This window comes from Elephas maximus, chromosome 17 (assembly GCF_024166365.1).
Source record: "Elephas maximus indicus isolate mEleMax1 chromosome 17, mEleMax1 primary haplotype, whole genome shotgun sequence".
Lineage (NCBI taxonomy): Eukaryota > Metazoa > Chordata > Mammalia > Proboscidea > Elephantidae > Elephas > Elephas maximus.
The window spans coordinates 4752439-4780003 of record NC_064835.1 but is presented as its reverse complement, the minus strand read 5'-3'; the positions used below and the strand labels follow the sequence as shown (position 1 = coordinate 4780003).

Sequence of the window (27565 nt, the reverse complement as noted above, 5' to 3'; positions counted from 1 at the left end):
TTTCAGAAAGTTCTCCATTTGTGTAGATTTTAGGAAGCACTTGCATGGGTTTTGAACAAATATAACCTTTGCAACTGTTAAATTTCTCTCTGTGGCTTTTCCATGTTTCCACATGAAAGTGACTCATTTTAGAGCTACTACAATTTTCAGAACTACTGGATAAAATTAAGTAACAGTACTATAGAGCTAGTTTACAAAACTGCTTTCTGGAAAATAATTCTATGACCTACCGGTAAAAATCCAATTTGCAAACTGTGCTTCGGCTAAAGTGGCCTTCTGTAGGTAGAATTTGTGTGACCAAATTTTGGGGAGCAAAATATTGAACCAAAGGCTTTCCTGGTATCTATCATATTGTCCTGCCAAGGCTGCAAGGAATGATGAACCCTGGTCGTGAACTGAGGACAAGAGAAAATCCCTCAAGTGGCTACACTTAGGAAATCTGAGACAGGAAGAAATGAGCGGGCTGGAGGTGCCAGGCTTGGTCCCAGATTTATTTCACTAATCAGAACAAAGAGTTTTACCTTCTGTTCACCAGCGTGGACGACATCATCAGCACCATGCAAGCCACATGACAAAGTCACATGATACGCACGCACATGATTGGTTGAAAGGAAAGTGGAGGAGATCACATGGAAAATACAAAAAAATTAAAAACTGATGTAAACAATGGGCAGGGAGAAAAATCAACCACAAAATCACAGACTAAATAAAGGGAGAAATCAAATTAAATTAGCAGCATATACAGGGAACACTGGGAGGACAGTAAAACCGCCTGGAAATAGAAGAATAATAAATCATAAAGAACATTTGGTTAACAACACCAATAAGCGTTAGCTACAGTTGCAACATTATATATTAATACCACATCAAGGAACAGGTACACTTTTTTTTTTTTTTTTTAAATGGGGAGGTGTTATCTGCCAGGACCCAGATGTCAAAGGCAATCCAGGAGACTGTTAAAGGAGGAGAAAAGAGCAAGTTAATGTTCACAAATTCCAGAAACGGCTCCATCCTTGGAAACAAGGGAAATCAAACAGAATACGGGTCATCAAGGAAAAGTCCCACCATTTTTAAGGCGTAAATTGTGTTCCCTGTAAGAACAAAAGACCACATTAAATTAAAAGGCATTCTGTGTTTCCTTCGCCCAATGAGGAGAGGGCATAGGGGCTGAGTGAGGCTTGGTGGATACATGCCCGAGAGGGTAGCCCCAAAGATCTTTTCTTACTTCTTTAGCCCCCTACTCACATTATCCCTGACACCCCTGATGAGACTCCCCAAATTCAAGAACACGCAAAGGAAGAGGCGAATTCAGATATGGGAACAGGTTTCTTTTTGGAGGTTGAGGCAATACCTCTGTCCACACCGAACAGCAGAAACTGAATGTGTGGACCAGTGAGCTGAAAGTCTAATATTAAACATATACTTGGGCCTGTGGATAAAGTTATTTAACCCTTAGGCTTGTGGCTGTGCCGATAAGACGTGGATTTGAGATTTACAAGAAGAGTTGTCCTTGTTCGGACCTATCCAAACATTCGTTTTTGTCCTACGTTGGCTCTACGTTCTAATGTGTTACTGAATGATATCTTCTGGCTCAAAGTACACTGCTGTTTAAAAATAATTCAAGGGGAATGCTTTAACCAAGTAGTATATTCCCTGGGCACTATGAGCTGACAGAATGTGTGGTTTTTATTGTGCGATATTACGCAGGTATTGCCATGGTCCTACCAAGATGGCCCTGCAGGGATTATACAAAATTAAGCATTCTTTGTTTTTTAATGAGGATACGTTTATTCCTTCATCATCAGCAACTGACCAAAAAACAAAAACAAAAACACCCACACACACATAAGCAAAAACAAGAAGTATTATTTATTTTCAACCCCATTGATTGATGGATTTTTGTGTGCTCACAGCTACTCTGCTATTAGTTCCCCTGTAGTTCACAAGTGCTAGAGTTTGCCTGACTGTTGAGGACTGCGTGCATGTTAAATGCAGGCTGCTGCCCAATTGTGACCATCTTTTCTTTATCCCAGCATCCACCAGGACTTACAATTTGGGTCAAGAGTCAAACGAATCCAAATTAAAAAAAAAAAGTCTCAAACTTCCTTGCCTTTGGATGCCACAGCTAGGCATTTTATCTGTGAGAAGAAATGCCTGATTTTCAAAAGTTAAAGACATTTCAGGGGAAGAAATACCTAATTCCTCCTTAAGGAAAAATCTTGACCTGGGTTAGCATTTCAGTTCCAAAGGAGACACAACATATGAATCAAGTGGTGCAAACGCCCCCCGTAGTCTGCTCCTATTGGGCCTAGCACACACACAGCACCCACTCGGGCACAGGACAGGAGCAACACTGCTTGTTGTAAGAAGAAAGGGCTCTGTTAGTTGCATTCCTTTTCCAAATGCAAAAAAAGCCATCTTTGGAATTGAACCCGTGCGAGCACACACACTGGTTGTCACCCGCTCTGCTGACAAAGTGAAACCTCAGAGGCACCAGGAATTAAAATTCGTTTTGCAGCACATACACTGAGAGAACACCGAGAAAGCAGGGCCGGCGCTATAGTCTGCAGCCGAAGAAGGAAGCGTTGCATGCAGCACACAGAACCCGGAAAACTCTTTGCTTCTTCGTTCAATTATGAATCAGAAAGCTTGGCTCAGGAAGGGAGAGCTGTACTTTGCCACACCTGTTTCTGTCTTCTAGCTCTGGCTACTGCCTAACGGGATACATGCCAAGTTTTCTATGCACCCAGCAATAGTATAAAATCTGAATCGCCCACACAGCTTTGGTGATTAAACACTGTAAACACAAACACACACACACACAAAGTTGACTTGTCAGGGAATTTAAGTCGTCAGCATACCAGCTTACTTCACAAGTACTATCTTGGAGCATGTTAATGTTGCAGTTAAGTGTAATGTTTGGATGGTAAAGACAATACTGGTGGTGGTCCTGACTATCTTCAGGAGGGGAAATCCAGCACTTTCATCGGACTCTCAGGCAGCGCTGACTCCAGAGAGCCTGGACTTGGCTTCTTCTGCTCATGGCTTTTCTGGCATTGAGGCCACGGCTTGAGGAGACCAAAGTGCCTCTCCTTCCCATATGTGCTCTGTGTACAGGCCGCTTCGGCATGGTGAGACAAAGGAGCGTATGCAGCTCCTTCCTTCTTTGCGTTGCCCTTCTAGCTCCCCCAAGCAATCATATTCTACCCCTTCCCTTGTTCTCCGTCTTGTAGCTCTTGCTATATTAGCCTGCGTGCGTGCCTGTGTGCGTGTGTGTGCGTGCCTGCATGTGTGTGTGTGTATTTTAGAGATGAGGAGCAGCCAAAGCTGGGCAGGCGATGCTGTTCCTTCTTTTCCCCAGCATTTCCCTAATCCTTTTCTATTTTTAACTCGAGTAAATTTGGAAAGGCCTCTTCATGCACAGTCCTCTTCAAATAATCACCTCAGCTCTTTTGGTAATGCCTGGTTTGCTCTCTTGGCAAAAAAACAGCATGCTTAGGAGACCACACCAGGCTAGGAACCTTCATGCATTTTAAGGAAAGGGAGGAAGCACTACTGGCATCTCTGTGAACTGGAAGCCAGCTCTGCCACAAGCAGCAGTCAGAATTCTGGCCCTCAGCTCTGTACTCACTAGACACTTCTGTGGTTGTCAGGGCAGGAAGAGGCCACGTTGCTATGGGAACATGAAGGCCAGAAAGGGTACAGAGAGGTGAAGGAGAGTAGAAATAAATTAAAGTCAAATATATGTGTTTTTTTTCAAGCATCATTATAAAGAAAAGACAGAGACAGTGAAGGAGATACTCTCTCACTCCTTTCTTCCCTGATTTGTCATTATTCAAACATATATCTTAAAGTGATTTTGCTGACAAATTACTCTCACACGGCAAGAAATAACATCACCCTCATTGCTTGTTACTATTAATTACAGTGACCACATGCTGGTGGTATAGTGGTTAAAAGCCTGGCTGCTAACTGAGAGGTCTGCAGTTCAAATCCACCAGCCGCTCCTTGAAAATCCTACGGGGCAGTTCTACTCTGTCCTATAGGGTTGCTATGAGTTGGAACCAACTCGACAGCACCTAACACCACCAACATGTTGGGAACTCTGTTGGATGTTTTTTATATTTAATCTTCAATTTTCACAAACACCTGTAAGGCGGGTGGAATTTATCCTTCATTTTAGATGTGAAGTTTTAGATTTGGGGAGGTCAAGTGACTGATATACAGTCATGGAGCTCTGAGTAAAAGTCGTGGAGCTGGGATTTGAACCCAGATCTGTCAGATTCCAAAGCTTGAACTCTTTCCGCTATGGTGCACTTCCTTGGAAGATAATAGGGCAGGCAGGTGGCAGTGGTCATATTTCTGAGTCAAATAGATGGCAACAGAGGGCTTTTGAACTTGGGGCTTAAGTCATCTCCTGAGGCCAACCCCAAATGGCAGGGCCTTCTGATATAATAAGGAGAGTAAGGCCAATCTGGAGGTGCCACCCCTTAAACTGCTTGCTGTTATCTGTAGCTCTAAGAGATGGTGGCAATATGGCCTGCACCTTACTCAGCGGCTGTCTCATTTTGCTTCCCTCCCTGGAAATCTGGGTTCAAAATTCTACATAGGACAGGCCTGCAGTTCTTACTCCTCAGGACTTAGGGGAACAAAAGGACAAGGGAGCAAAAAAAAAAAAAAAAGATTGGAAATGATGAGGCTCAGCCAGGAAGACAAGGCTTGAGCCCAGCCACCTGGTGTTATGACCAGGTTCAGTGGCATTGGTCCAGGATGGGCAAAGCAGAGCTTGATAAGCCTATTCTTTGCCTATTTTTTTCTTTGTTTTTTTTTTGGGGGAGGAAGGAGACGACTCATTCCAATTTTAGAGAAGAGAATAATGAAGCTCCCTTGTGAAGGGTTGAACAATTTGTCCTAAGTGCCTACTGCTAGGCACATCTGTTTATTTTCCCACAAATGTTCATGAGCAATGGATACATTTATGGATAAAGCAAAAGCTACAGGTTTCACTATCTAATTTCAATGTCTGACTCCAACTGCGCCAATTAAAATGAGAGGTAAAACCCAACACTCCAAAACATTTCTTATGACCCTGCAGGACAGATATTTTTCTTGGCAAATTCGTTTGGCTTCTCCAAATACCAGCTTCGGCCCAACCCAAAGGACAGGCTGGGCTTCAGCACCCTCAGGGTGCCTTCCTGCAGGGTTTTCTGAGGGAGCAACGCTTTTCAGTTCTCTCTTCTTCTGGGAGTGCTTGCCTACCCTGAACGCCAGAGGCCCTAAGCCTATTTCTCCTCTCATTTGCTTTTCTAAAATCCAGCGCTGCTCTCTGCTGACATAGTTGAATCATCACCTGGTGGAGGAGATAGCATTAGGCAGACTGCACTGTGGCTAGTAGAAAGCAAGCTACAGAGGGATGGGGAAAATGATACTCACTATCTGGAGGAGACAATGGAACAGGGGTAGGAGAGCTAGCAGGAGCTGCTGAAGAAAGAGAAAGGAAGGCACAATAAAAAAGAGGGGAAAAAGACCAGTGAGGCATAGATATTGAGTTAGAAAATGGAAGTGCTGACTTGGGGTGTCAGTACGAGGCGCTGACGCTAGTTAGAATGGGAAGAAAAACAGCGTGCATGAGAACAGGTGGCCAGCAGAGCTGCAGGGGCAGCCAGAGCAGGGCTTTTTCTGACTTCAGACCATAAGCCTGTGTGCCTGCCAAGCCCTGCACTTCAGGTAAGGGGTTTGGCCAGGAACAGCTGCAGAAGCCTTAAAGCCTGACTGCAAACAAATAGCCAATTCAGCAGGACCAGCTGTCTACCTAGGATCACAGAACAGGAGAGATGGGAACCTGGCCCTCTGCTTAAGATGATCAAGTAATGGAGAAACGGACTTTGTTAGGCTTTTCATTATACTGGTTGCTGTCGAGTAGACTCCCGCTCATGGCGGCTCCATGTGTGTCAGAGTAGGACCATGCTCCACAGGGTTTTCAAAGGCTGATTTTTCGGAAGCAGATCTCCAGGTCTCTTTTCCAAGGGTCATTGGGTGGACCTGAACTGAATTTGTTAGCAGCCCTAGTGGTGCAGTGGTTAAAGGACTTGGCTGCTAACTGAAAGGTCGGCGGTTCAAACCCACCAGTTGGCTCCTCGGGAGAAAGATGTAGCAGTCTGCTTCCATAAAGATTGACAGCCTTGGAAACGCTATGAGCAGTTCTACTCTGTCCTACAGGGTTGCCATAAGTCAAAATCAACTCGACAGCAATGGATATGGTTTTTGCTTTATATATATTTATATATATGGCATGTAGTTACATACATGGCATGTATTTACATATATGGCACATTTTGTTACAAAATCTGTCTCACTCTCTAATTTCTGTACCTGAATGAAATGGAAAAGACTGTCCTGCTTAATGTTTACCAGTGATTAAAGTCCATGACTGGCACACAGTGGATACTACAACCACGGGCCTTCTCCAAAAAGATTCCTACTAAAAGTGATTGGGGCCCTGGAGCATAGTGGTTAAGAGCTCTGCTGCTAACTGAGAGGTTAGCAGTTCAAATCCATCAGCCACTTCTCGGACACCCTATGGGGCAGTTCTATTCTGTCCTGTAGGGTCGCTATGAGTCGGGATTGACTCACTGGCAGTGGGTTAAACGTGATTACTTGGATGCTGCTGCTGCTGCTGCTACTGTGTGTGTGTGTGTGTGTGTGTGTGTGAAGAGCAACACTAATAATGCTCAGTGATATTCTCGCTCCCACAGAGAAAGGGCATGCTGAAGAGCCTGGGCTAACCAAGTAATACTGACCAACTTTCTGCATGGGCACTGCAAGGCTAAATGGATCATTAGTTTTTCACTGGCAAATATTCAGAAGTTGTCCCATCGACAATCACAAAACAAGGTCCCCATTGCGAGTTATACAAAAATTTGGAGAAGTAGAACTGGACGACACGTCAACCTATTGCCAACACTGCCTTGATGCTCATGGTTTAGCCTTCCAGATGCGGGCGCCTCAATAAACCATGGAAGGCTAGTGTCACTGGAGTCAAAGCAACGCAGGCTGCTAACGTGTCATGATTTCAGGGTCTGGTTCACTCAGGTGAAAGTCTCTTTCTCTTTCTCCTACTCTTCTGGCTTGAATTGTTTGCATAACTTTGCATAATTATTCCGGTAAAAGGATGAAGTTGTATGTGCATTTATGTATATGGTGCATTTAATTTATGCTTGTAATGTGTCATCTGGGGGGTAAAATGTAAAAACAAAAAATGTCAAAATGCCCCTTTTCAAAAGTAGAGACTCATGCATAATCTCTATACCCTGGAAAAAATGACCCATTTTGTTTCATGGCACAGAAGTAAGTTAAGAGGCAACATTCAGGCAATTACATTCTAAAGGTTAAATGGTTCAATCCTGGAGGAAAAATTTAATAATAAATTGTAGCATTGTCTCTTTACTCTCTTAGCAGCTCTCACAGGCAGCAGCCTCTCCCAAGTCAAACAGAGGTCATGACCTTTCCACCTCAGAGTATCCTGACAGCACACAGGCATTTGGGTTAAAAACATAAGAAATGGGAACATTTTCCCAGGTTAGAGTTGCTTATTCTGAGTCACAGCTTCCCATTACCTTCGCACACATTTATCAACTGCACACAAAGGAACCTCCAAACAGCTTTCTGGTCTGTAAGCTCAGGAAGCTGGAGGCCTTTATGTATTTGGGGCCTTAGGTAGTTTCACCTGCTCATCCCTGCTTTGGCATATTCATGCCCACCAACTTGGAGAAGTCTACTAAGGAACCAAGAAAGCAACCCCATTACTGGGACAGCTCAATTAACTCTTTGACACTGAAAACGTGATTTCCTCAAGTGATGGACTACTGCCCAGTGTGCTGACCCTCACCTAACCCTTCTCAATCCAGAGGTCTGAAAGCAACAGATTGTCTTTCCAGTATGTCAGCTCCTGCTTGCTCTGTGCCTTCTCTTCCTTGGGGCTCAGAGTTTTCCTAGGGCCTAAGCTTCAGTGTCATAGGACAGGCCATGCAGTGTTACAGGATAAAAATGCAATGCCTGTGTGTGGGATGCCCCATGTCACCAACCAACACCACTGGTCTTGGGCTCAGGGTAGGAACGCAGCTCAACTGATGGCTGATTTTGTTCAGACAACCTTTGTGTCTTGCAAGGAATGGAGTGAGAACTCTGAGAAGGTTCTTCCTAAAATTTGTCTTGTGAGTTTCGTCTCAGCAGTGGTGAAAGCTGGCATCATCCTTTCAACTGTATCTTTCTACAGGACGGGTCTAGGGCCAGCGGGATACCCCTTGGGGTAGACCCTTACTTCAGCAGCTCTAGAAAGTTATGAGGATGCAGGGAAAGACAATAGCAACGTATCTTCAGTGAAAGTATGATGTTCCCACACGTTCTCATGTGTGTGCCACCTTTATCCTCCTGGAGTTCTTGAAATAGGCACACTCAACTCCATGTCTCTTCCACTGTTCTCCATATCTAAAAGAAGTTTGCTTTTAAATTCTTTGAACCATAACTTTATCATATGATTGAGAAAATTGACTTTTCATGCCACTAGCTGTGCCAGCTGCCATATCATTTTCATGATCTGCTTGGACTGGAGAGATGACCCACCATTTTCAAAGGCTTCTTGCAGTCTTGGTCAAGGATCTGTTTTCATATAAGCAGATAAAAAACAACAAGGGTCTAGATGCCTTATTTTTAAAAAAAAAAAAAATTAAACATCGACTTTTAAAAACATAGTATCTACTATAAAAACCCTCACCTTTATAAGAGCTGAGCTGGCAATGAATGAAAACCACTGTGGCCTTTGGAGTCCAAGACCTGGTTACTCTGATTCAGTGCTTGAACTCCAATTACTGGTTAGAAACTCCAGAGGAGGCCTCATCCCAGCCTTCCTGTCTTTTACGTATCTAAGCCAGCACTCACCTACTGACAAATCCAGAGAAGAGGAAGCCTGAGGACTGGGTTTAAGGATCAGCAGCTCACTAGGCTCACTGCCTGGAGGAAGGTGCTCTTCACCCAGAGCTGTTCCTCCAGAGCTCGCTAAAGGCACAGCTGCCAGCCCAGAGCAGACACCTATCAGTCCTACCTGATAACCCCATACCTCCGCTAGGGCTCTTTCCAGAACTACTTCATTCAGGAACCAGCTCTGCTGAGGTAGTGGATTTAGCACTTGCTCAAAATCTCCAAACGCCTACACTTAGTCGCTTAGATTCTGCTGTGACTGCAATACTCCTGAATAAATTTTAAAGAGATAAGCTTCCCTGAGTGCCTTTCAGGAACTAGGAGCTTTTTATTAAAAGAGTATGAACCTTCCTGAATACCTTTTCTTCAGAGTCTCTCTGAGTAACAACATGTCCCTCCACTATTCTCAGAGCTTAGCCTGGGAGGAAAGAGCTAAGCCTCAGCTGAAGGGAAGCTTGGGGTCATCAATGCAGGCTAAGGAGGTTGGACCACAGATCTGCTCTCTCTAGCAGAGGCCAGTTCGCTGCTACCCTGGCTTCCTGCGCCCTCTATTTCCAGCCCACATCATTGGGGTGCTCTTCCAGTGGGGGATCTCCATGCCCAACAGCAGAGTCACTAGGGCAGGTGGCCAGTCTTTTCCAAACATGGAAATGCACATTGCAAGTAACCAGGTGCCAAAGACCAGAGCTGGCTGGAACCAAGGTTTAACTAACTCCCCAACAGCTCATTACAATATGTGTCCATGACTTGTAGCCCAGGGTCATGCTAGCCCTTTACGACTGCGGCTGCCGCATGGGGTTCCCCAACCAGTCCCCCAACTGCCTACCAGCTACCAACCTGACAGGCAGAAAAGGAGGGGAGCAATGAGCTCAATTCCTTTATCTCCTAAAAGCAAACGTGGGAATCCTTTCAGGGTCTTTTTCCCTTGAAGAGATTCTGACTACGGGCCTGATGAGGCTGTGGTACACTTTTCTGTAATTCTGGCTAATGGTGAAGTGGCTCTATAGCTTGTTATTCAGGGTCCATCTGCAGATTTCCACCATGGTTGGCTCAGCAAACATCCTCTTTGCCACAGGACGATGGTTACACACACGAAGTCATAAATATACACTATTTCAAAAAGACACAGAAGTTGCATGCTCTAAAAGAGGAGGAGTGTTAGCCTCTCGGAGTCACCTACAGACATTAACGAGAGTAAAACTAGACTAAGGTCAGTGTGGTTAGGGCCCAGGCAGTGTCGTCTACTGCAGCCGCTAGGGAACAAAGAAGGAACCGCAACTAAATTTAGAACTAGGACTAGGAGATGTTAACACTATGGAAACAGGCAGTGAGGTAGAAGAGGCACTTACGTGGAGGGCTATCTGCATTTCCCATGGATGGAACACAGACGAAAAGAAAAGAGACAGACCCAAGAGAAAAAAAAAAGATGTAAAAGAAATGAATAGAATCCACAGAACACATGGAGCTGGAAACTCAAATTATTTCAAATCCAGAAAGAGGCAAATCCCGTAGCAGGAAGACGAGGCAGGCTTCCTATTTCTGGGAAGAGGTATGGGGTCGATTTGCAGGTCACAAAGAGAAAGAAGCAAAGGATCCCTCTATGCATTTTCTAATTTCAGGGGTCAGAGAGAGCCCAGGGAATTCTGTGACCAGCAAAAGAGTCTAGTGTTTCCAACACTTTCCTTAGCTGGAGGGAACCTGGAACTTCCCCGGGCTACAGCTCAGGTCTGTAAAGGTTGCCCACGACCTGGCTATTTGTGAGCAGGAAGGGCACAGCATGGCAGGCCGAGTTTAAGGAAAGAGGGCATGACAGAGGAAAACAGAGATGGAGCTCTGAGCGGAATCAGGAAGAAGTACCCCCCTTGAAAGAGGCTGCATGGGAAGGAGACCCCCGTGTGCTCCTGGTATGGGCTGGGGAGGAGGGGCAGAAAAGACAAAAGCCGCAGCTGTCCTTCTCCCTCTTCCGTTGCTGTGTTTTTGCTCCTGCTCATAGATGCTACAGCAGTCTCTGTTTTTCTGTAACATATTATCTCTGCTGTATCAAAAATCCCGTAGCTAATTATGTGGCTGTGGCTGTGGCTGTCACTGTCCTTACCCTCTTTCTTCAAGTCACAGGGTACTTGGGGCCTTGGTGACCATGTCAAAAAGTGCATCTCCCAAATCCCTGCACAACACACTGCTGTTTCCCTCACCATTTTCTTTAATAAAAGTGTCACCCGTTTTTCTCCCTGGCTGTTACTCTAACAAGCTGTACTAGCTACTGTGACAGTGTCACCAACCCTCAGAGAGACAGAAGATAAACGGATGGGCATCAGCAGCCACTGAGAGCCAGAGAGCTAGGATGTGGGGCCACCGTGAGCAGGGGGATCTGAAAGAGAAAAAGCTGTTGTCTGAACAGTAAGTTGAGTCAGCTCAGGGTCCCCCACTGCCCTGGGAGGAGAGGGTGGGCATGGGGAGGAGGCAGGGCAGCTGGCTTTACTTACGGACTGGCTGCGTCTTGAACTCGGAGGCCGCGCTGATCTCGCCCAGCCCCTTGCCATTGAGGGCTGCCAACCGTACAGCATACGTCGTCTCTGGCTTCAGACCCATGATGGTGACAATGCCCTCCATGTTGGCTGTTTTGGGAACACGGAGGAGGATCACAAAAGAGTGAAAAGCTGAGTGGACAAACTAGCATGGAATCGACTTGCCTTTGTAAACTGGAAATGAGATGTCAGGGAGAAGTTAGGAAGGCAAATGGAGTGAATTCTTCTAGCTCTAATCTTAATGCCCTCCAGCCCCTCTGCCTCCAGAAGCTAAAGCTTTCTGGAGGAACTAACTCTCAGTAAAAGTGGGCTGGATGATGTCTCTGAATGGCTGTAACTCTGATGTCTCAACCCATTCCCAATTCCACCCTAGTACCACCTATCAGACCGGGATTAAACATTTCTACAGGAACAAATCCCACTTCACTAAATTATTCCAATGAAACCCCAAACCAGCTGCTGTTGAGCTGATTCTAACTCGTGGCAATCCCATGTGTGTCAGAGTAGAACTGAGCTCCATAGGATTTTCAATGGCTGATTTTTTTGGAAGTAGATTGCCAGGCCTTTCTTTCTAGGCACCTCTGGGTGGACTTGGGCCTCCAACCTTTCAGTTAGCAGCTGAGCATGTTAAACGTTTGCATCACCCAGGTATGTGAAACCGAAAAGTGGGGAGGTTAAACAATATACTCCATCCTTGGGAAAAGACAGTATAGCTCAGAATCTTCAAATTGCATTATCCGAGGTTTTTTTTCCCTCTAATTTTTGGTTTGGAAATATATCATAGGGTTGATTTAAGAGCAGACTTAAAGCAGGACTGGCTGGGTGTCGGCAGAAAGCCTGTTCTACACGAGTAATCCGAATATGCAGAGTAGGAGGTGGGCTGCAAGCCTCTGGCTGTGCTCAGCCCCTGAGCAGGGCTTCTGAGTGGAACACGGCTTGGATGGCTTCCTCTGCTTCTGGCAGGGACCTGAGACTCACGATCTGAAGCGCCAGGGGACAGAAGCCCAACTCTAGATGGAGATGTGACCGCGACCTAATTCTAGAGGGACAGGAATGGTGTTTCAGGTGGTGGGGCCTACCATCCCCCGGTAGGTGAGAGTGGTATGTGCCACCCTACCCACACAGGCAGCGAGGGGCTAGTGAACGCTGAGGCTGAGTGTGCCCCAACACGGATTAACAAAGCAGCCATGACTCTAAGAGACACAGTGCCTCTCCCCACTTACCTTCTCTGGCATCATACCACTCGAAATGCCACACTTCCTCGCCCACTGCTTTCCACTCAGCCTTGTACTTGAGGATGGGCACCCCACCTGTGGCCTCTGGTTCATCAAACTGCACCTGGGCTGTGCTAGAGTATGGTTCCACCTGGTCAATGGATGGTGAGGATGGAGTGTCTGTGGGGAGGGCAGATATGGAGACACACGTGAGCCCCATTTGGCCCAACACCAAAACTTGCAACTGCAAAGGATGTCTCTCTCATCCCTGCCCTCTTGAAAATCCGGTCCTCCTTGCCCACCACATCATGTGACTGTCTCCCCACATGCCCCATGCCCACATCCCCAGGCATCTAATGGCTTCCCACAGCCCTAGCATCACCAAAGTATGCCAAGTGGGCTGGCTAGGGTGAGGTGGTGTGGGAAGTCTCTCTAAGGGGTACTCACCTGCTTGAACAAGGATGAATTCCAAGGACTCCTGTCCAATGCGATTCACTGCAGTGCAGTTGTAGTTTCCAAAGTCATTTTCAGAGTCCGGGGTCACCTTTAGAAGGAAGGAGCCCTTGGGTGACAGGTGTACCATGGGATGGCCATAGACTCAGATCCTTATTTATTGGTTTAACTTAGCAGAGTCAATTCCGACTCATGGCAACCCCATGTGTGTCAGAGTAGAACTGCGTTCTGTAGGGTTTTCGATGGCTGAATTTTTGGAAGTAGATTGCCAGCCCTTTCTTTCTGAGACACCTCTGTGTGGGTTCAAACCTGCAACCTTTCAGTTAGTAACTGTTTAGCCATCTGTGTTACCCAGGGACTGAACCAGTAAAACATGAACCATAGACTCCAGCCCAGACTTACACAGAGAGGAGAACAGAAAAGGGGCTCATGGACGCCCCCCCCAGGAGAGAATCAGTGCAGGAGAGAAAGGTGACCTGGGATGGGGCTTAGTTTCTTCTCCAGCCAACGGCTCCCCCAAATGTGCCAGGGAAGCAAGAGAGAACGTTTTAGCTGCCCACAGGAGCCCACCCATAGTCCAGCTGCATCTTCTCCACGTGCCCCTGCCCCCACCACTCACCTCCAGATAGCTGGCTGACGGTGTATTGTAGATCTTGATATTACTGTAGTTGGAGCTTGGTAGCAGCTGACCATCTCGGAACCATGAGATTGTGGCACTGGGATAGGCAAACACCTCGCAGGTGATGTTCACCTGGTTCCCCTCCCAAGTGTACACAGCCACAGGGCCCTGTAGCTTGGGGGCATCTGCAACGAATGAAAATGACTCTCAGGGTGACCTCCGTGATCACTGAGCCTCACATAGCCTGTTTCCTGCACTAGAAGACGAGGTGTGTCCCAAAGCACTTAATGCCTGAATATAGAGCTGAGTGCCGTTTCGGTGTTCCTGCACACACGAGCTACATGGGCAGGCTCAAGGCCAGGCAGGCTTGTAGGGAGCCTGGGGAAGGTGTGTGGGTGGGTTTGGGGACAAGCCCTAGGGCCAACCACCCAGGGGACATGGCTAAAGCTCAGAGTGCAGCATCCTAGCCGCTATTTTCTGCTCTCATCCAGATCCTGCACTGCCCTCCCTTCCTCCCCGCGACCTCCTCCAGTTGCTTCTCACATTGCACTTCAAGATACATGGACTGGGAATCCTGGCCGATGGTGTTGCTGGCAGTGCAGATGTACTCTCCAGCATCTGTGTACTGGATGCTTTTCAGGGTCAGGGAGGACACGCGGGCATGGCTGCGCACCACCATGTGCCCATCCAGGGTCTGCCAGGAGGGAAGGGGGATGCGTCAGAGCCCGGAGCAGAGCATAGGACGACCGTGGCTGAGGGCAGGGTGGGGGCTGTTTATGATCAGTCTCACATCCTCCCTCCTCTCTGTGCCAACATCTAAGTCTTACTTTAAGTACCATCTAACGTGGGCAGCTCTGGGGAGCACCATGGGAACTTGGGTGTATCCAAAACAGGGACTCCATATACGTCAAACAGCCTAAACTATGTGCCAAGGTTGGGTTGGGGCAAGCATGGGCAAAGCCCCCCAAGATGACTCTATCTGGGTGTCTAAGATGGAAGCAAAAGCCCTGGGCAGCAGGTATTTCAGTAGCATCAGCCTTCCCTCGTGTGGTTCTGGAAAACCTATACTCCCCATTCTTTCCTTCCAACCCTCTGGCCATCCGCCAGTTCCACGGTGCATGCACAAGTAACGGGAAATTTGGATGTGCCCAAATGTAAGAAATCATACAAGAAACCCCTGTTTCTGCAGATGCCTCTCTTTCTGCAAGCATAAAAGTAAAATGATTCCATTCAAAAAAGTCAGACAACTCAGCTCAGGGACTATCAGAATGGGAGTGAGGGTAACTGTGTCCCTTCCCCGGAAATGGCAGTACAGAGAGTCCCACACTGATTTGGGATCCTTGACACCATAGTCACCACCATTATCCAGTCCTTGATCCTATAATTGGCTTCCCAAGTCCCTGGAATTACAATGATTGATCAAAAAGAGATTAAAAGTAAAATCCTTGGGTAGTGAACACTTGGTATATTTCCATGAGTTTTTTTCTTCCTCCCTTGACACTCTAAGTAAAAGGTTTGGGAGGCCTGGAAGAGTCTGGGCATGTGGCCCAAGTTCAGATCCTCAAGAAAGGTGGTAATCTGAAGGGGTGCTGCTCCTTGTGGTCTGGGCCACCCTGTTATCGCCATGATATGTGCTATAGAGATGGGTAGGAGGGTGCTCTGGATACAGCATCTTTTACCTCATGGGGTTGGGCCTTTAAAGAATGAAAGAATACTTGGCTTCGGGTTCTTTTGATAAGGTAAGTGGGAAGTCCAAAACCCAGAAATTCAATGTTATACAGCAGCCAGGCTGGGGAGCTCAAAAGCAAGGCACCACTGGCTTTTCATAGCGGTCTCAACAGATCTACTGCAATAAGTCCTTTTTTCATTGTCACTATTGGATCAGATCTAGTTCAGTCACTTAAATCCCATCACATTCACATCTGGAAGCCGGAACAACACGGCAACTCATAAGAAGACAGAAAAGCCAAGCAAAACCATCGCCACCTACTGCTATGAGTGCCTCTCCTCTCTGAGATGAATGCTCTGAGGGCTGTGGCTCTCAGCTTCCATTTGACCTGTACATCTGTGAGGGGGGCACTGAGAAGATGCATCCCATGAAATGTCACATATTAATGAGAGATGACAATAGATAGGTGTGGAGCACTTCATTAGAAAGCCTCAAGACATCCAGTGTGTTGAAAACACTCGGTTCTGGGACCTCTTTTCCTGTGGGGTGGCAAGGCTGTGTTGATAGATCCCAGTGGCGATTTTCATGTGTCATGCAAAATCTTTACCCATCACTCTAACTACGAGCATCCAGAGCATGAAGTCGTCCCCTGCAGGTATCTCTAACGAGCTGACCTGACCTGCCTGTTGCTCCTAGTTACCCAAAACACAGCAGGAATGAAGGCAGAGGGAGCTCAAGGTCCCCCCTGGACTTTCTGGTTATCTGGTGAAAACACAAGTTCAGTCCAACATTGATGGCAGCCAGTGACTGAATTATGATTCTTTGTGACACAGATGGGACTTGTCCAGGGCTGCCATGTCCAAACATGAAAAACCGACCAGAGCCTTCAGGAAGTCAAGAGAACATTTCCATAAGGAAAAGATACTGCAGCAAAAGAGGCAAAGAAAGTCAGGTAGGTAAGAACAGGGTGTGAAGAAACAACAACAAAGCAGAGGACGGAGCAGTCTTAACTCAGACTAAGAAGTGGTTCAAGAGGAGCTCAGAAAAATGGATGCATTGATAGCTATACATTCTTTTCTTCCATCTCATCTCCTCTTTTCCTAAAATTCTCTATGTGGAAACCTCTCTCATTTAATGTTGTCAACAGACCATTAGGCAGCCCTCTATAGAGAATGCTTATTTTGCAGTGGCTCACAAAGAACTGATGATGGGATTATTTGCCAGATGCCTTGAGTTCTCTTTCTGAGGGGATGCAGATAGACTCCACTGCAACTGGAGTATTTCCTCCTGAAATGTTTCACTCTGGCACCAGGACAAAGTCAGGAAGTGCCCCCTACGTGCCACCCAGACCACAAGTCACACTGACAGTCCAGGCTATGGCAGAGGGAGCATATGTGCTCTGGGCAAGGACAAAAAGATTATGGCAAGACCCTGTTTTTTTTAAAAAAAAAAACAGTATGAAGGCTAATTATCATTATTATCGTCAAAACATTTTGTCTCCCTCTTTCCAGGTAAAAGTACGAAGGCTTTGGAGAGCTTACAGAATAGAATTGGCCACAGCCCAGGCCTTCTGTGGAACTCATCTGGACTAGGGTCTTCATCTCTGAATGAGACAGATAGGAGAGAATGGAACTTCTGAGCCCCAGGGACACTGCTCACTTGAAAGTCAATTAGGTTCAGAGTGAGATACTCAAGATAAGGATACTTCTGGATAACGGAGTGAAGCGTCTGCTTTCCTGGGAGTAAACCTATTACTTCCACTTATAATAATAATTCTCTTAACATCCCCTAAGAGATTATCCCCTAATGTTCCCTGATAAATCTCTGCTCCTCCTCCTCTAAAAAAAAACCAGGTCTAAATCAGAATGACAGGAGGGGATGTACAGGGCCAAGCAAAATGAGATCTGTGGCTGCTCAAGAGGAGCTGATAATTAACCCTTCTTCTGTCCCTTCCCCAATCCCAGTGGGTTCATGACTTTCAGGCAATAAAACATCCAGCCTGTGACAGCATTAAGCAAGTCTTGTGCCATAGGAGGGAAGCATTTCAGAGAGGACATGCACTTAACTGTAGTCCCTATGACATAAAGGAAGATATAATACAAAGGGAGCTTATAACGAACTAGATTCAATGACGGCAGCATGTTCACATGCAGAAACAAATGTCAGTGCCTGAGGACAGGCAGTCAACTTTTAAATATTAAACAGCATTAAATATTCATGTCCACGACCTGGACACATGAGTTATGTATTCTGAATAATAATCCATCCCGAAAGACTCAGAGGATAGATCTACCTGTTTAAAACACAGTCTACAGGATCTTCCTGTGCTGCAGTTATAATATTACAATCCCAAAGTTCCATCTGGAAAAAAGGGACAAGAGCTACTCTTTAAGATGGTATTTATAGATTTGATCCTTGATTCTCATTTAAAGTCTACTGGTTTTTATTTCACTATATGTCACTTAATCACACAAATCAGGGAAAAATATGATGGGTATGATCATAAGCAGGACCTTCGGGGTGTAGCAATTAAAGCCTAAAGATTAATATTTGGCATTTGTTTTCAAACTAAGTTCCACGTTACCCACACTGAAGCAAGTAGTCAGAGAAATTTCAAAGGCTTTTACTGACTGTGAAAAACATAAAATCATTTGTGCCAAATCACTCTAATCTCATTAATGGAATGACTCTAAAAGTAAGAGATGTGTTTAGCAATTTGGGAAAACCAACGAGAGGTATAATTTGCATTGCTTTTGAGATGAAACGTTATGTGATCATTTACAAGACCGACCAATATCAAACGAGCGAGCAACAAGGTGAGTAGAGCTGGAAAAGGAAAGGGCCGAGGGGGTTTCTAGAACACTCACTCTGTGATTTTATGATCCAAAGCCACGTTCACCAGGTGAATAAAAAAAAAAGTTCACCATTTCCAAATGCCTGGCCTGGTAAGTGGGGCAATTTATTTCTCTAAGTATAATTACCTGGGTATGGTTTTACCAGCACCGGCAAGAGAATAAGATCCAGTTTTAGGAAATAATAAGGATTGGTTCATCCACTCCCAACACAGCTTGCTTGCTCATCCAACAATGACACTATTGCTAAGTAACGGCTACCGCTATTGACCTATTCCGTAATCTAACGGAAGGACCGATTAGTTTAGCATGTCTTGTTGTTAAACTATAATAGCGAGTTAAACTGCAATGCTTTCCGAACTAAAGACTGGCTAGTGGGCAGGTAAGCTATACCTCTTGCTTCTCTGGTCGAGTCCACGAAGCCTGGAGAGAACAAGATATAAAACACAACAAGAAAGCAGTGAAATTTTACAACATGTCGCTTCAGAGATCGGTGTACCACACCGCAGTCCCTGCACATGCAGCTTTTCTCAGTTCAGAACTTTTTCCAAGGCCCACTTCAGTGCTGTGTTTATCACCCAACTGAACTTGGGATTCAGTTTACATTCAACTTTTTTTTTCTTATGCCCATTAAAGGTAAAGCCTTCCCTAAGCTTTGGTAGACATATATAGGGGTCTTAGCAGACATAGTAGACTGCTCCTGTTGTAGAAGGTCGTAAATATTCCTCGTGGGTTGGGTAGCAAGACTAGTTCTAATCCCATGATCTAGAGATACTTAGAGAGTATGCTGCCTCTTTTGGATTTTATTACAGAGCTTATCGTAGGTATACTAATGCCATTTTATGCTCATGCATTTTATAACTCTTTGCATGCATTCTGTTAGAAATAATTAAAAAAAATTTAAACAAGGGGAAAAAAAAGCAAGGACCAGAGAGGTACATTAGGAGTGAGAAGAATGCAGTCCTTGAAACTATGGGTCAGGAAGAGTTGAGGATACAGATGCTGAGTGCTGGGGCAGGGCTCCTGTCACCTCTTAAAGGCAGAGGAATGCTTGGATGGCATGCAGGCTCCAGCAGGCTCCACTTTCATCAAACGTGGCATTCACAAGGGAGTGAGCCAAAACAGAAACATAGAGAACTGGGGCACTTTACATTTGCAGTTTTTGTTGATCTGAAACTTGGTGACCTACTTTCCTTACAGTTTTTCTGTTTTCAAACCAGGAGTCAAAAACATCATACCTGCATTGTTCTTTATATTAGGTGGCATGACTGTCTGACTGTCCCTGGTGTTCAGATGCAAAAAGGACAGAAAAGATGCTAGCAACATAGTAATGCACTCCGGGGAATGTTAATGAGTTGGCAAACATTTACTAAGAGTCTACTAAATGCAAGGTGCTTTTGTGAGAAACGAGGATGAAAATGTTGCGTTACGTCACAGGATGTTGGAATGAAGAAAACTGCGAGAACAGAGGAACATGCAAAGACCACAGTAACAGTGGGCCAACATGTCGAATGTGGTTGCCAATTCCACAACACTTAGAAGCTTGTCTGTCACATGCCAGGGTTGGATTCAGCAAGACCTTTTTTTTTTTTTTTTTTGAGGGTCTATATCATATGCAGTTGTTTGCTTTTCAAATCTGATGCTCCTTCTGTCTCTCCCAAAGCTTTTGTCCTCTGATTTTTGTGGCTTTTAGAATAAGTGGTTCTAATAGGAATCACAGTGCTACCTGTGTGTGTCTTGGCCCTGACAGTTTAGTGAAGGTATGGGCTACTTTAATCAGATATGCAAATATATACACATAAAATAAACTAAAACATGATTAGTAATGCTCCAAAAAGAATCAGTTCTAGGTTCTTTAAATGTTAACACATTTTACTGTCTTACACACAGTGTGCAGGAACATGTATATACACTTGAGTATCCCTATGCTTACCCTATGCATTCCCAGTGAAACACGTGCCCACTACCCTGTGGGTAAACTAGGCTCTGATTTCTCATTGCAGTCAGTTTTTCCAATGTTTAAAAGTAGGTACTGGGTTTTTCCTGAATTAAGAACTTCTCCCCCACACCTAGTGAAAACAAAGCTTCGATTTCTAGAAAATTCAGAATTTCAAAAGTTTTATTTACAGGACACTTGGTCAACCGAAGTTCAAGGTTTTTAAAATACTTTTCATTGTCTGTCTCTTCTGATCTTAACTCTTCACCCCTCTCCTTTTCTTTAATCATTAAGGCTTCATGTGCCTTTCTTTACCGGTCATTTCAAAGGCACTGAGATGGTCAAATAAGCATACAGTGGGTTTGTTCTTCCGGGGATGGACTGACCAAACCATCAGGAGTCTTTGATCTGTGAGTCTCATTCAATATGTAAATGCTACGTAGAAATTGCCACCACCCACTCAACACCTGGCAATATTTAAAATGAATCAGGGTAAGATGAGTAATGAAGATGGGGTGGATGTGCAAACGTTCTATGTATCTGCAGCATCACAGTGACCTCCACATGCATGATCAAACAGGCAAATTTTTTTTTTGGTCAACTTAATAGTGGCCACAACTTAATAGGTTAACTTTCAGACAATTGACCTACCCTAACGATCTCAAGGATACAAATGATTTGACTTAGTCTAGTTATTATCAGTTGTTCAGCTAAATCAACCCAACTAGCTGAAGCTTACTGAACAGATTGATGATAATCAATCTCAAGTAACTGAACTCAACTCAGAGACACCATCAAAGATAGGGTGTTACATTCAGGCTCACTGTGCTGTTTTCAGTTTGCTTCTCTTTTTCTTTTTTTAAATGAAGAAGAATATCTGGTATTCCAGAAGGAAGTCACCGAGTACGTGTCTATGGTTGAAAACTTTTTCTTCTCTCTTCTTTTAAGAAGCATAATACTAGACCCTACGGTTTTTGTACTAAGCAGTGAAGCAAAAGACAGAGAGAGCTGCTTTAATTAGCTTATAGTGTATCTAAGTTTATTAAAGGAATCATTGAGTCTTCCACAAAAGCCATCAAATCCTCAGTGAGTACCATGACATTAGATGCTCTACCTTCTGAGACACTGACCCAGAGGGAAGGCCTGTGGCTTTCCAAGTGCTTTGTACTTGACCATGTCCCAGTCAACAGTTTTATCAGTAACCTGGACAATGATATTTCAAATAAGTATTCATACAAGGTTGGAAGCAACAGCTAATACAAATGTTAGATGACAGATACAATGGGAAGGCTACCTGGTTGCTTGTCTTTGGGTCCTGTGCTTGGGGTTGGGTTGCCATGGACTGAATATACATAAATGAAGCAGTGGGACCCATATGGGTTGAAATGTCCTGGACAAGGACTTCTGAGGGACAAAAGACAGTTCTGATGAAAGCCAGTCCAGACTGGTTAGAAAGATGGGTTAAAACAGTGGTTCCAACCCAGGGGCTGTTTGTAAATGTGGCATTTTTGGTAATCACAATGATTGCTGGTTGCTACTGGCATTTAATGGGAAGGGAGCCAGTTGATGCTAAATATTCTGCAATGCATAGGGCATTCCCACCCAAGGAAGATTCATTCCAAATCCAATAGTGACTCCACTGAGAGACATTGGTCTGCAACAACCAAGACAAAATTTTTAACAGAAGTAAATATAAAATTCTGAATTATGGGTTACGATATCAATTGCGTAAGAGCAGGATAGGAATATGTGGCTTAAACAAAGTTCATGTAAAAAAAGACCCAGTCATCTTAGTTGACTACAAGCTCAACATGAGGCATCAGGATAGGGAATCTGCTAAAGAGCTAATGCAACTTTAACTACATTATAGCGTCCAGATCAAGGGAGACAATAGCTCCACTGATGTGTGCATTAGTTAGATTGTGTCTGGACTTCCGGGCACCATGAAATTTTAGAAGTACACTAGTGGACTGAAGCTGTCTAGTAGAAACTATGACCCATAGGAAACAGCAAAAGGAACTGGGCGTGTTAAAGGGAAGAAGGGTAAAGAACCTAATTTATTGTTGTTAGGGGCCCTCAAGTTGGTTCTGACTCATAGTGACCCCACGTATAACAGAATGAAACACCGCTTAGTCCTGAGCCACCTTCACAATCGTTGGTAGAGAATCTAACAGTTACTTTCAAATTTCATAGCTCTCATACAAAGGACTGAAGGGCAGAGGTGGGAAGGAATGAGAAATGGAAGGGGCAAGGAAGGAGACCTTTCTAACCATCACTGTTGGCTGACTGTGCTATGAATGAATGATACCATCACCCTCAGCCAGGACTGAGTGGCCTTTTGGCAGGGATTCTAGAAAGGGGTGCCAGGTGAGATGAGAGAACCGCCAAGGTGCCTTCCAACCTTTTATGATTCCAGCATTGCATGTGATCCAATTCTCAGGAAGTTTCTTTACCTTCTTACCAATTAGACAAAAAATTGTCTAGTCTCATCTGCTTAGCGTATCATTACGATTTTAAAAAGAAAACTACTTTCTGCTACTCCTGTAATTTAGTGACTTTAGTAATCTTGGTGCCTAGTTATATATAATGCAACTTTAAATGGCTCCAACGTGGGGAGAAGCCGCCAAAGAAAAAGTGAAATTTATTATCTGAAGTCCAATTTGCTCACAAATGGGCCTTATTTGTTTTCTTAACTATCAGCTATCCACTGTAGAAGACAGCCATCATGCCTCTTTGTTATCAACATATAATTAATAGAAATGGCAGCTTTTCTTGTATAGTGTTTAATTTAGGCAAATATGTTAACAATCTGGTGTCACATCACTGGCTGGCTTGGAGGACTTGTTCTAACACCAATTCACTCCTGTCCCAATAATGTCACTTCAAGTAGATTTAAAGACAGTTGTTAGTTAAAAGTTGTTAGTTAAAATCTCTGTGGCTGGGTTTAAAAAATTATCTCAGATTAAGAGAGATGCTCTACACAGATAGCTGAATTAAAAAAAAAAATGAGTCCCCACTGTGCTTGAGATGGTTCCCACTGAACCTTGGGTCTCGTAATATTTAGGAAGAATGAGTATATATTATTGTTGTGAGTTGCTGTTGAGTCTCTTTCATCTCCTGTGTGCAGAGCAGAACTGCTCCATAGGGTTTTCAAGGCTGTGACCTTTCAGAAGCAGATTGCCAGGCCTATCTTCCAGGGTGCCTCTGGGTGGGTTCAAATCTCCAACCGTTTGGCTGGTACTTGAGTGCTTAACCATTTGCGCCACCCACGGACACCTGAGTATGTATTAGTGTCTGGTTATTTGCGCTCATTCTGTAAAAATGAACTCACTGATATAAGCCAGAAGTGCCAAATACTAAAGAACCTGAGGTAGGCACAAATCTTGGTAACCTTTCTGGTCTAGTTTGGCTATTGAGCTATTTCTGGAGAAGACATAGAATTTAAAAGTGTCGTTCATCTGAGATAGGTATTATTTCTGCCCTTCACTGTAGGTCAATGATATACACTGACTGGGTCATTCCGGACAAATCTGCTCCCAAGCCTGATGTACAAAGATCCTCCAAGTTGCAGGCCCTGTGATTTAAGTCCTAAGATGCACATTCTATCCATACAACACACACAATGGGAGCTGAAATCTTAGCCAAGACTTTAATTCCAATGTTGATAAAGAAATTATCCAAGTAGACACCACATTTCTTAATAGAGTTGATTTCCATGATATCAAACAGCATATGTAAGTTTCAAAAATACTTAGCAGTTCCTCAGCTGGTTTTTTTTTTGGTAAGTTGAATCCAACTCTGGAGTTAAAACTTGCAAAAATTAATAACAAGTTACTTAGAACACCAGTTTCTGCTCCCTGTGATGTGGTTTTGTTTCCAGTGGCAGGACAGAAGACAGCTGCTCAAGCGCAAATCCCAAATTTGACTCTGGTATTTCACATTATCCCTTTTTAGCTTGATTTGAGTTTATCCTCTTTAGGGATTTCCTTTAGGCAGGAAGAAGCATAAAGATCTATCATTTTTGACATTCTGGTCAATAAGCAATCCATTATAACTGCTCTTTAAGGCGAAGGCCATTATGCCTGAATAGGTGACAAAACCTTGGGCATCTAAAATGAAGCCCGTTACTACAAGATGTATGAGATGAGGTTGGAGAAGTGCCACAAGAGGGTTAAAGTTGGTTTCAAACCAAGCTTCTTCCTCCTCCAGCTTTTAGCCCACTCAGTAACAAAATGGCTGCATAATGTAGGGGTCCCCTCACTTTTATTCAATGTCAATAATAATGATAGCTTTCTGGTAGCCTATAAATCCATGTGCTTTAATGCTAAATGCCCCAGTCATTTTAATGTACGAGGAAGGTTGCTACTATGTTCTCAAACCTTCAGTGAATACGTTCCGGAGCTTGGGTGTAGCAATCATCACTTAAAAACTGCTAATTATTTTCGCCTTTAGGACAATGATATCCATAAGTGACTAAGAACACAGGCAGACACAAAGGCAACCAAGCTTTTGTGTGTATAGTGCAAGTATAGCGTGAGTATACAGAACATAAGGAAAAGAATCAATAGGGTCATTTTGATCCCTATTATTTCCAGGAGACATTTCCTTGGGTGCTCCCGAGATGATGATAGTATCACCTGGTGCACCAGGATCTTGGCTTCTCCTTGCTCCTCTCAGCTCCCTAGCCCTGGGATTGAAAATCACTCTTCCCTTCCTCCCCAGAATGCCTAACTTGACCATACCCACTAACATTACACCCCTGAAAATCTATGCAAGGAATTGTGCCCGTTTCATTGCAAGGGAATGCTAAGCAGGACATGTCTGGATAGGCTGGGGGAAGGAGGCCACAAGACTAGACTGTGGCTGCTGGTGGCCACATCCCATCTTCTGGCTCACCAAAGATGACTGGGCATGGAGCAGGCCCAAACTGCGTCATGTCTGCATTCCTCGGCCCTGAAACTCTTGGGCAACATTATACCTTTTCTTCACTGCTGATGTTCCGGGTGGAAGTTCTCCAGGTGATAGACGGAATGGGGTCTCCCGAGGCTTCACAGGTAAGAGTAACCTGTTCCTCCAGCTCCATGGCAGTCTGGTTCTCTACGTAAGTGATTTTGGGTTTTGCTGAAAAGATAAAACATTTCTGTAAGTTTACCTGATTTTTTTTTTTTTTCCATTTCTGGGTTTAAATTATGACACGCACCCAACTCATCAGAAGTTATCTGATTACTAAGTGAGCCAAACCGGTTGCCGCTGAGTCATCGCCAACTCACGGAGACCCCATGTGTGTCAGAGGAGGACTGTGCTCCTCCCTATGGTTTTCAGTGGTTGATTTTTTGAAAGTAGAGCACCAGGCCTTTTTCCAAGCAGCCTGTGGATGGACTCGAACCTCCAAACTCAAATGAGCTTCCACGGCCAAGCGTGTTAAACTTTTCCACCACCCAGAGACTCCATTTACTAAGTACAAGACCCTATGCCGGGTGTTGTCAGAAATACAGAGCTGAACCCCCAAGGAGCTGACAATGAAGTAGGCAAATGACAACATGGAAATGATCACAGTGAAAACAGTATCCTACATCTCACCAGTGCTAAGGGCAATGCGTGCAGGAGGCATTCAGCAGAGAAGTGCTCTCCTGGCTGGATGCTTCGGAAGGAGACAGCTCTCGGGCTCAGCAACGAGGTTTTCAGTAGGTGGAACTTTGAGGTTGTTTTTGTTGTTGTTAGGTGCAGTCGAGTCAGTTCCGACTCATAGCGACACTATGTACCACTGAATGAAACACTGCCAGGTCCTGCACCATGCTCGCAATTGTTGTTATGCCTGAGCCCACTGTTGCAGCCACTGTGTCAATCGATCTCATTGAGGTCTTCCTTTTTTCCGCTGACTCTGTACTTTATCAAGCATGATATCCTTCTCCAGGGATTGATCTTTCCTGACAACACGTCTGAAGTATGTAAGACGTAGTCTCTCTATCCTTGCTTCTAAGGAACATTCTGGTTGTACTTCTTCCAAGCCAGATTTGTTTGTTCTTTTGGCAGTCCATGGTATATTCAACATTCTTCGCCAACACCACAATTAAAAGGCTTCAATTCTTCTTCAGTCTTCCTTGTTCCTTGTCCAGTTTTCATAAGCATATGATGCGATTGAAAATACTACGGCTTGGGCCAGGCACACCGCTTTTCAACACTTTAAAGAGGTCCTTTGCAGCAGATTTGCGTAATGCAATGCTTCTTTTTATTTCTTGACTGCTGTTTCCATGGGTGTTGACTGTGGATCCAAATAAAATGAAATCCTTAACAATTTCAATCTGTTCTCTCTTTATCGTGATGTTGCTTACTGGTCCAGTTGTGAGGATTTTTCTTTTCTTTATGTTGAGGTGTAATCCATACTGAAGGCTGTGGTCTTTGATTTTTATCAGTAAGTGCTTGAGGTCCTCTTCACTTTCAGCGAGCAAAGGTGTGTCACCTGCATAACGCAGGTTGTTAATGAGTCTTCCTCCAATCCTGATGCCCTGTTCTCATATAGTCCAGCTTCTCAGGTTATCTGCTCAGCATACAGATTGAATAGGAATGGTGAAAGGATATAACCCTGACACACACTTTTCCTGACTTTAAACCATGAAGTATTCCCTTGTTCTGTCCGAACAACTGCCTTTTTGATCTATGCCCAGGTTCCTCATGAGCACAATTAAGTGTTCTGGAATTCCCATTCTCTGCAATGTTATCCATAATTTGTTATGATTCATATAGTCAAATGCCTGAGCATAGTCAATAATACACATGTAAACATCCTTCTGGTATTCTCTGCTTTCAGCCAGGATGCATCTGACATCAGCAATGATATCCCTGGTTCCACGTCCTCTTCTGAGACCAGCCTGAATTTCTGGCAGTTCCCTGTTGACATACTGCTGCGGCCGCTTTTGAATGATCTTCAGCAAAATTTTGCTTGTGTGTGATATTAATGATATCGTTCGATAATTTCTGCATTCTGTTGGATCGCCTTTCTTGGGAATAGGCATAAATATGGCTCTCTTCCAGTTCGTTGGCTAGGTAGCTGTCTTCCAAATTTCTTGGCATCGACAAGTGAGCACTTCCAGCACTGCTTCTGTTTGTTGAAACATCTCAATTGATATTCCGTCAATTACTGGGCCTCGTTTTTTGCCAATGCCTTCAGTGCAGATTGGGCTTCTTCCTTCACTACCATTGGTTCCTGATCACATGCTACCTCTTGAAATGGTTGAACGTCGACCAATTCTTTTTGTTATAACGACTCTGTGTTTTCTTTCCACCTCTTTTAACGCTTCCTACATCATTTAATATTTTCCCC

The 27565-nt window shown here is 44.5% G+C and overlaps 1 protein-coding gene across 8 annotated transcripts in view; it reads right to left on the bottom strand.

The window, feature by feature from the left end:
* Nucleotides 1–27565, bottom strand: part of NCAM1 (neural cell adhesion molecule 1) — a 436293-nt gene that overhangs the window by 28968 nt on the left and 379760 nt on the right. For 4 of the 8 annotated variants that reach the window (XM_049856941.1, XM_049856945.1, XM_049856942.1 and 1 more), the window contains exons 8-14: nt 25223–25365; nt 18702–18731; nt 14331–14481; nt 13788–13972; nt 13163–13259; nt 12725–12895; nt 11460–11591 (exon numbers count right to left, since the gene is read on the bottom strand). In XM_049856941.1, coding sequence (XP_049712898.1) covers nt 11460–11591; nt 12725–12895; nt 13163–13259; nt 13788–13972; nt 14331–14481; nt 18702–18731; nt 25223–25365 — 909 coding nt within the window. The remainder of the gene's footprint in view (nt 1–11459; nt 11592–12724; nt 12896–13162; nt 13260–13787; nt 13973–14330; nt 14482–18701; nt 18732–25222; nt 25366–27565) is intronic. The other 4 variants (XM_049856943.1, XM_049856947.1, XM_049856944.1 and 1 more) reach the window with 1 other exon arrangement.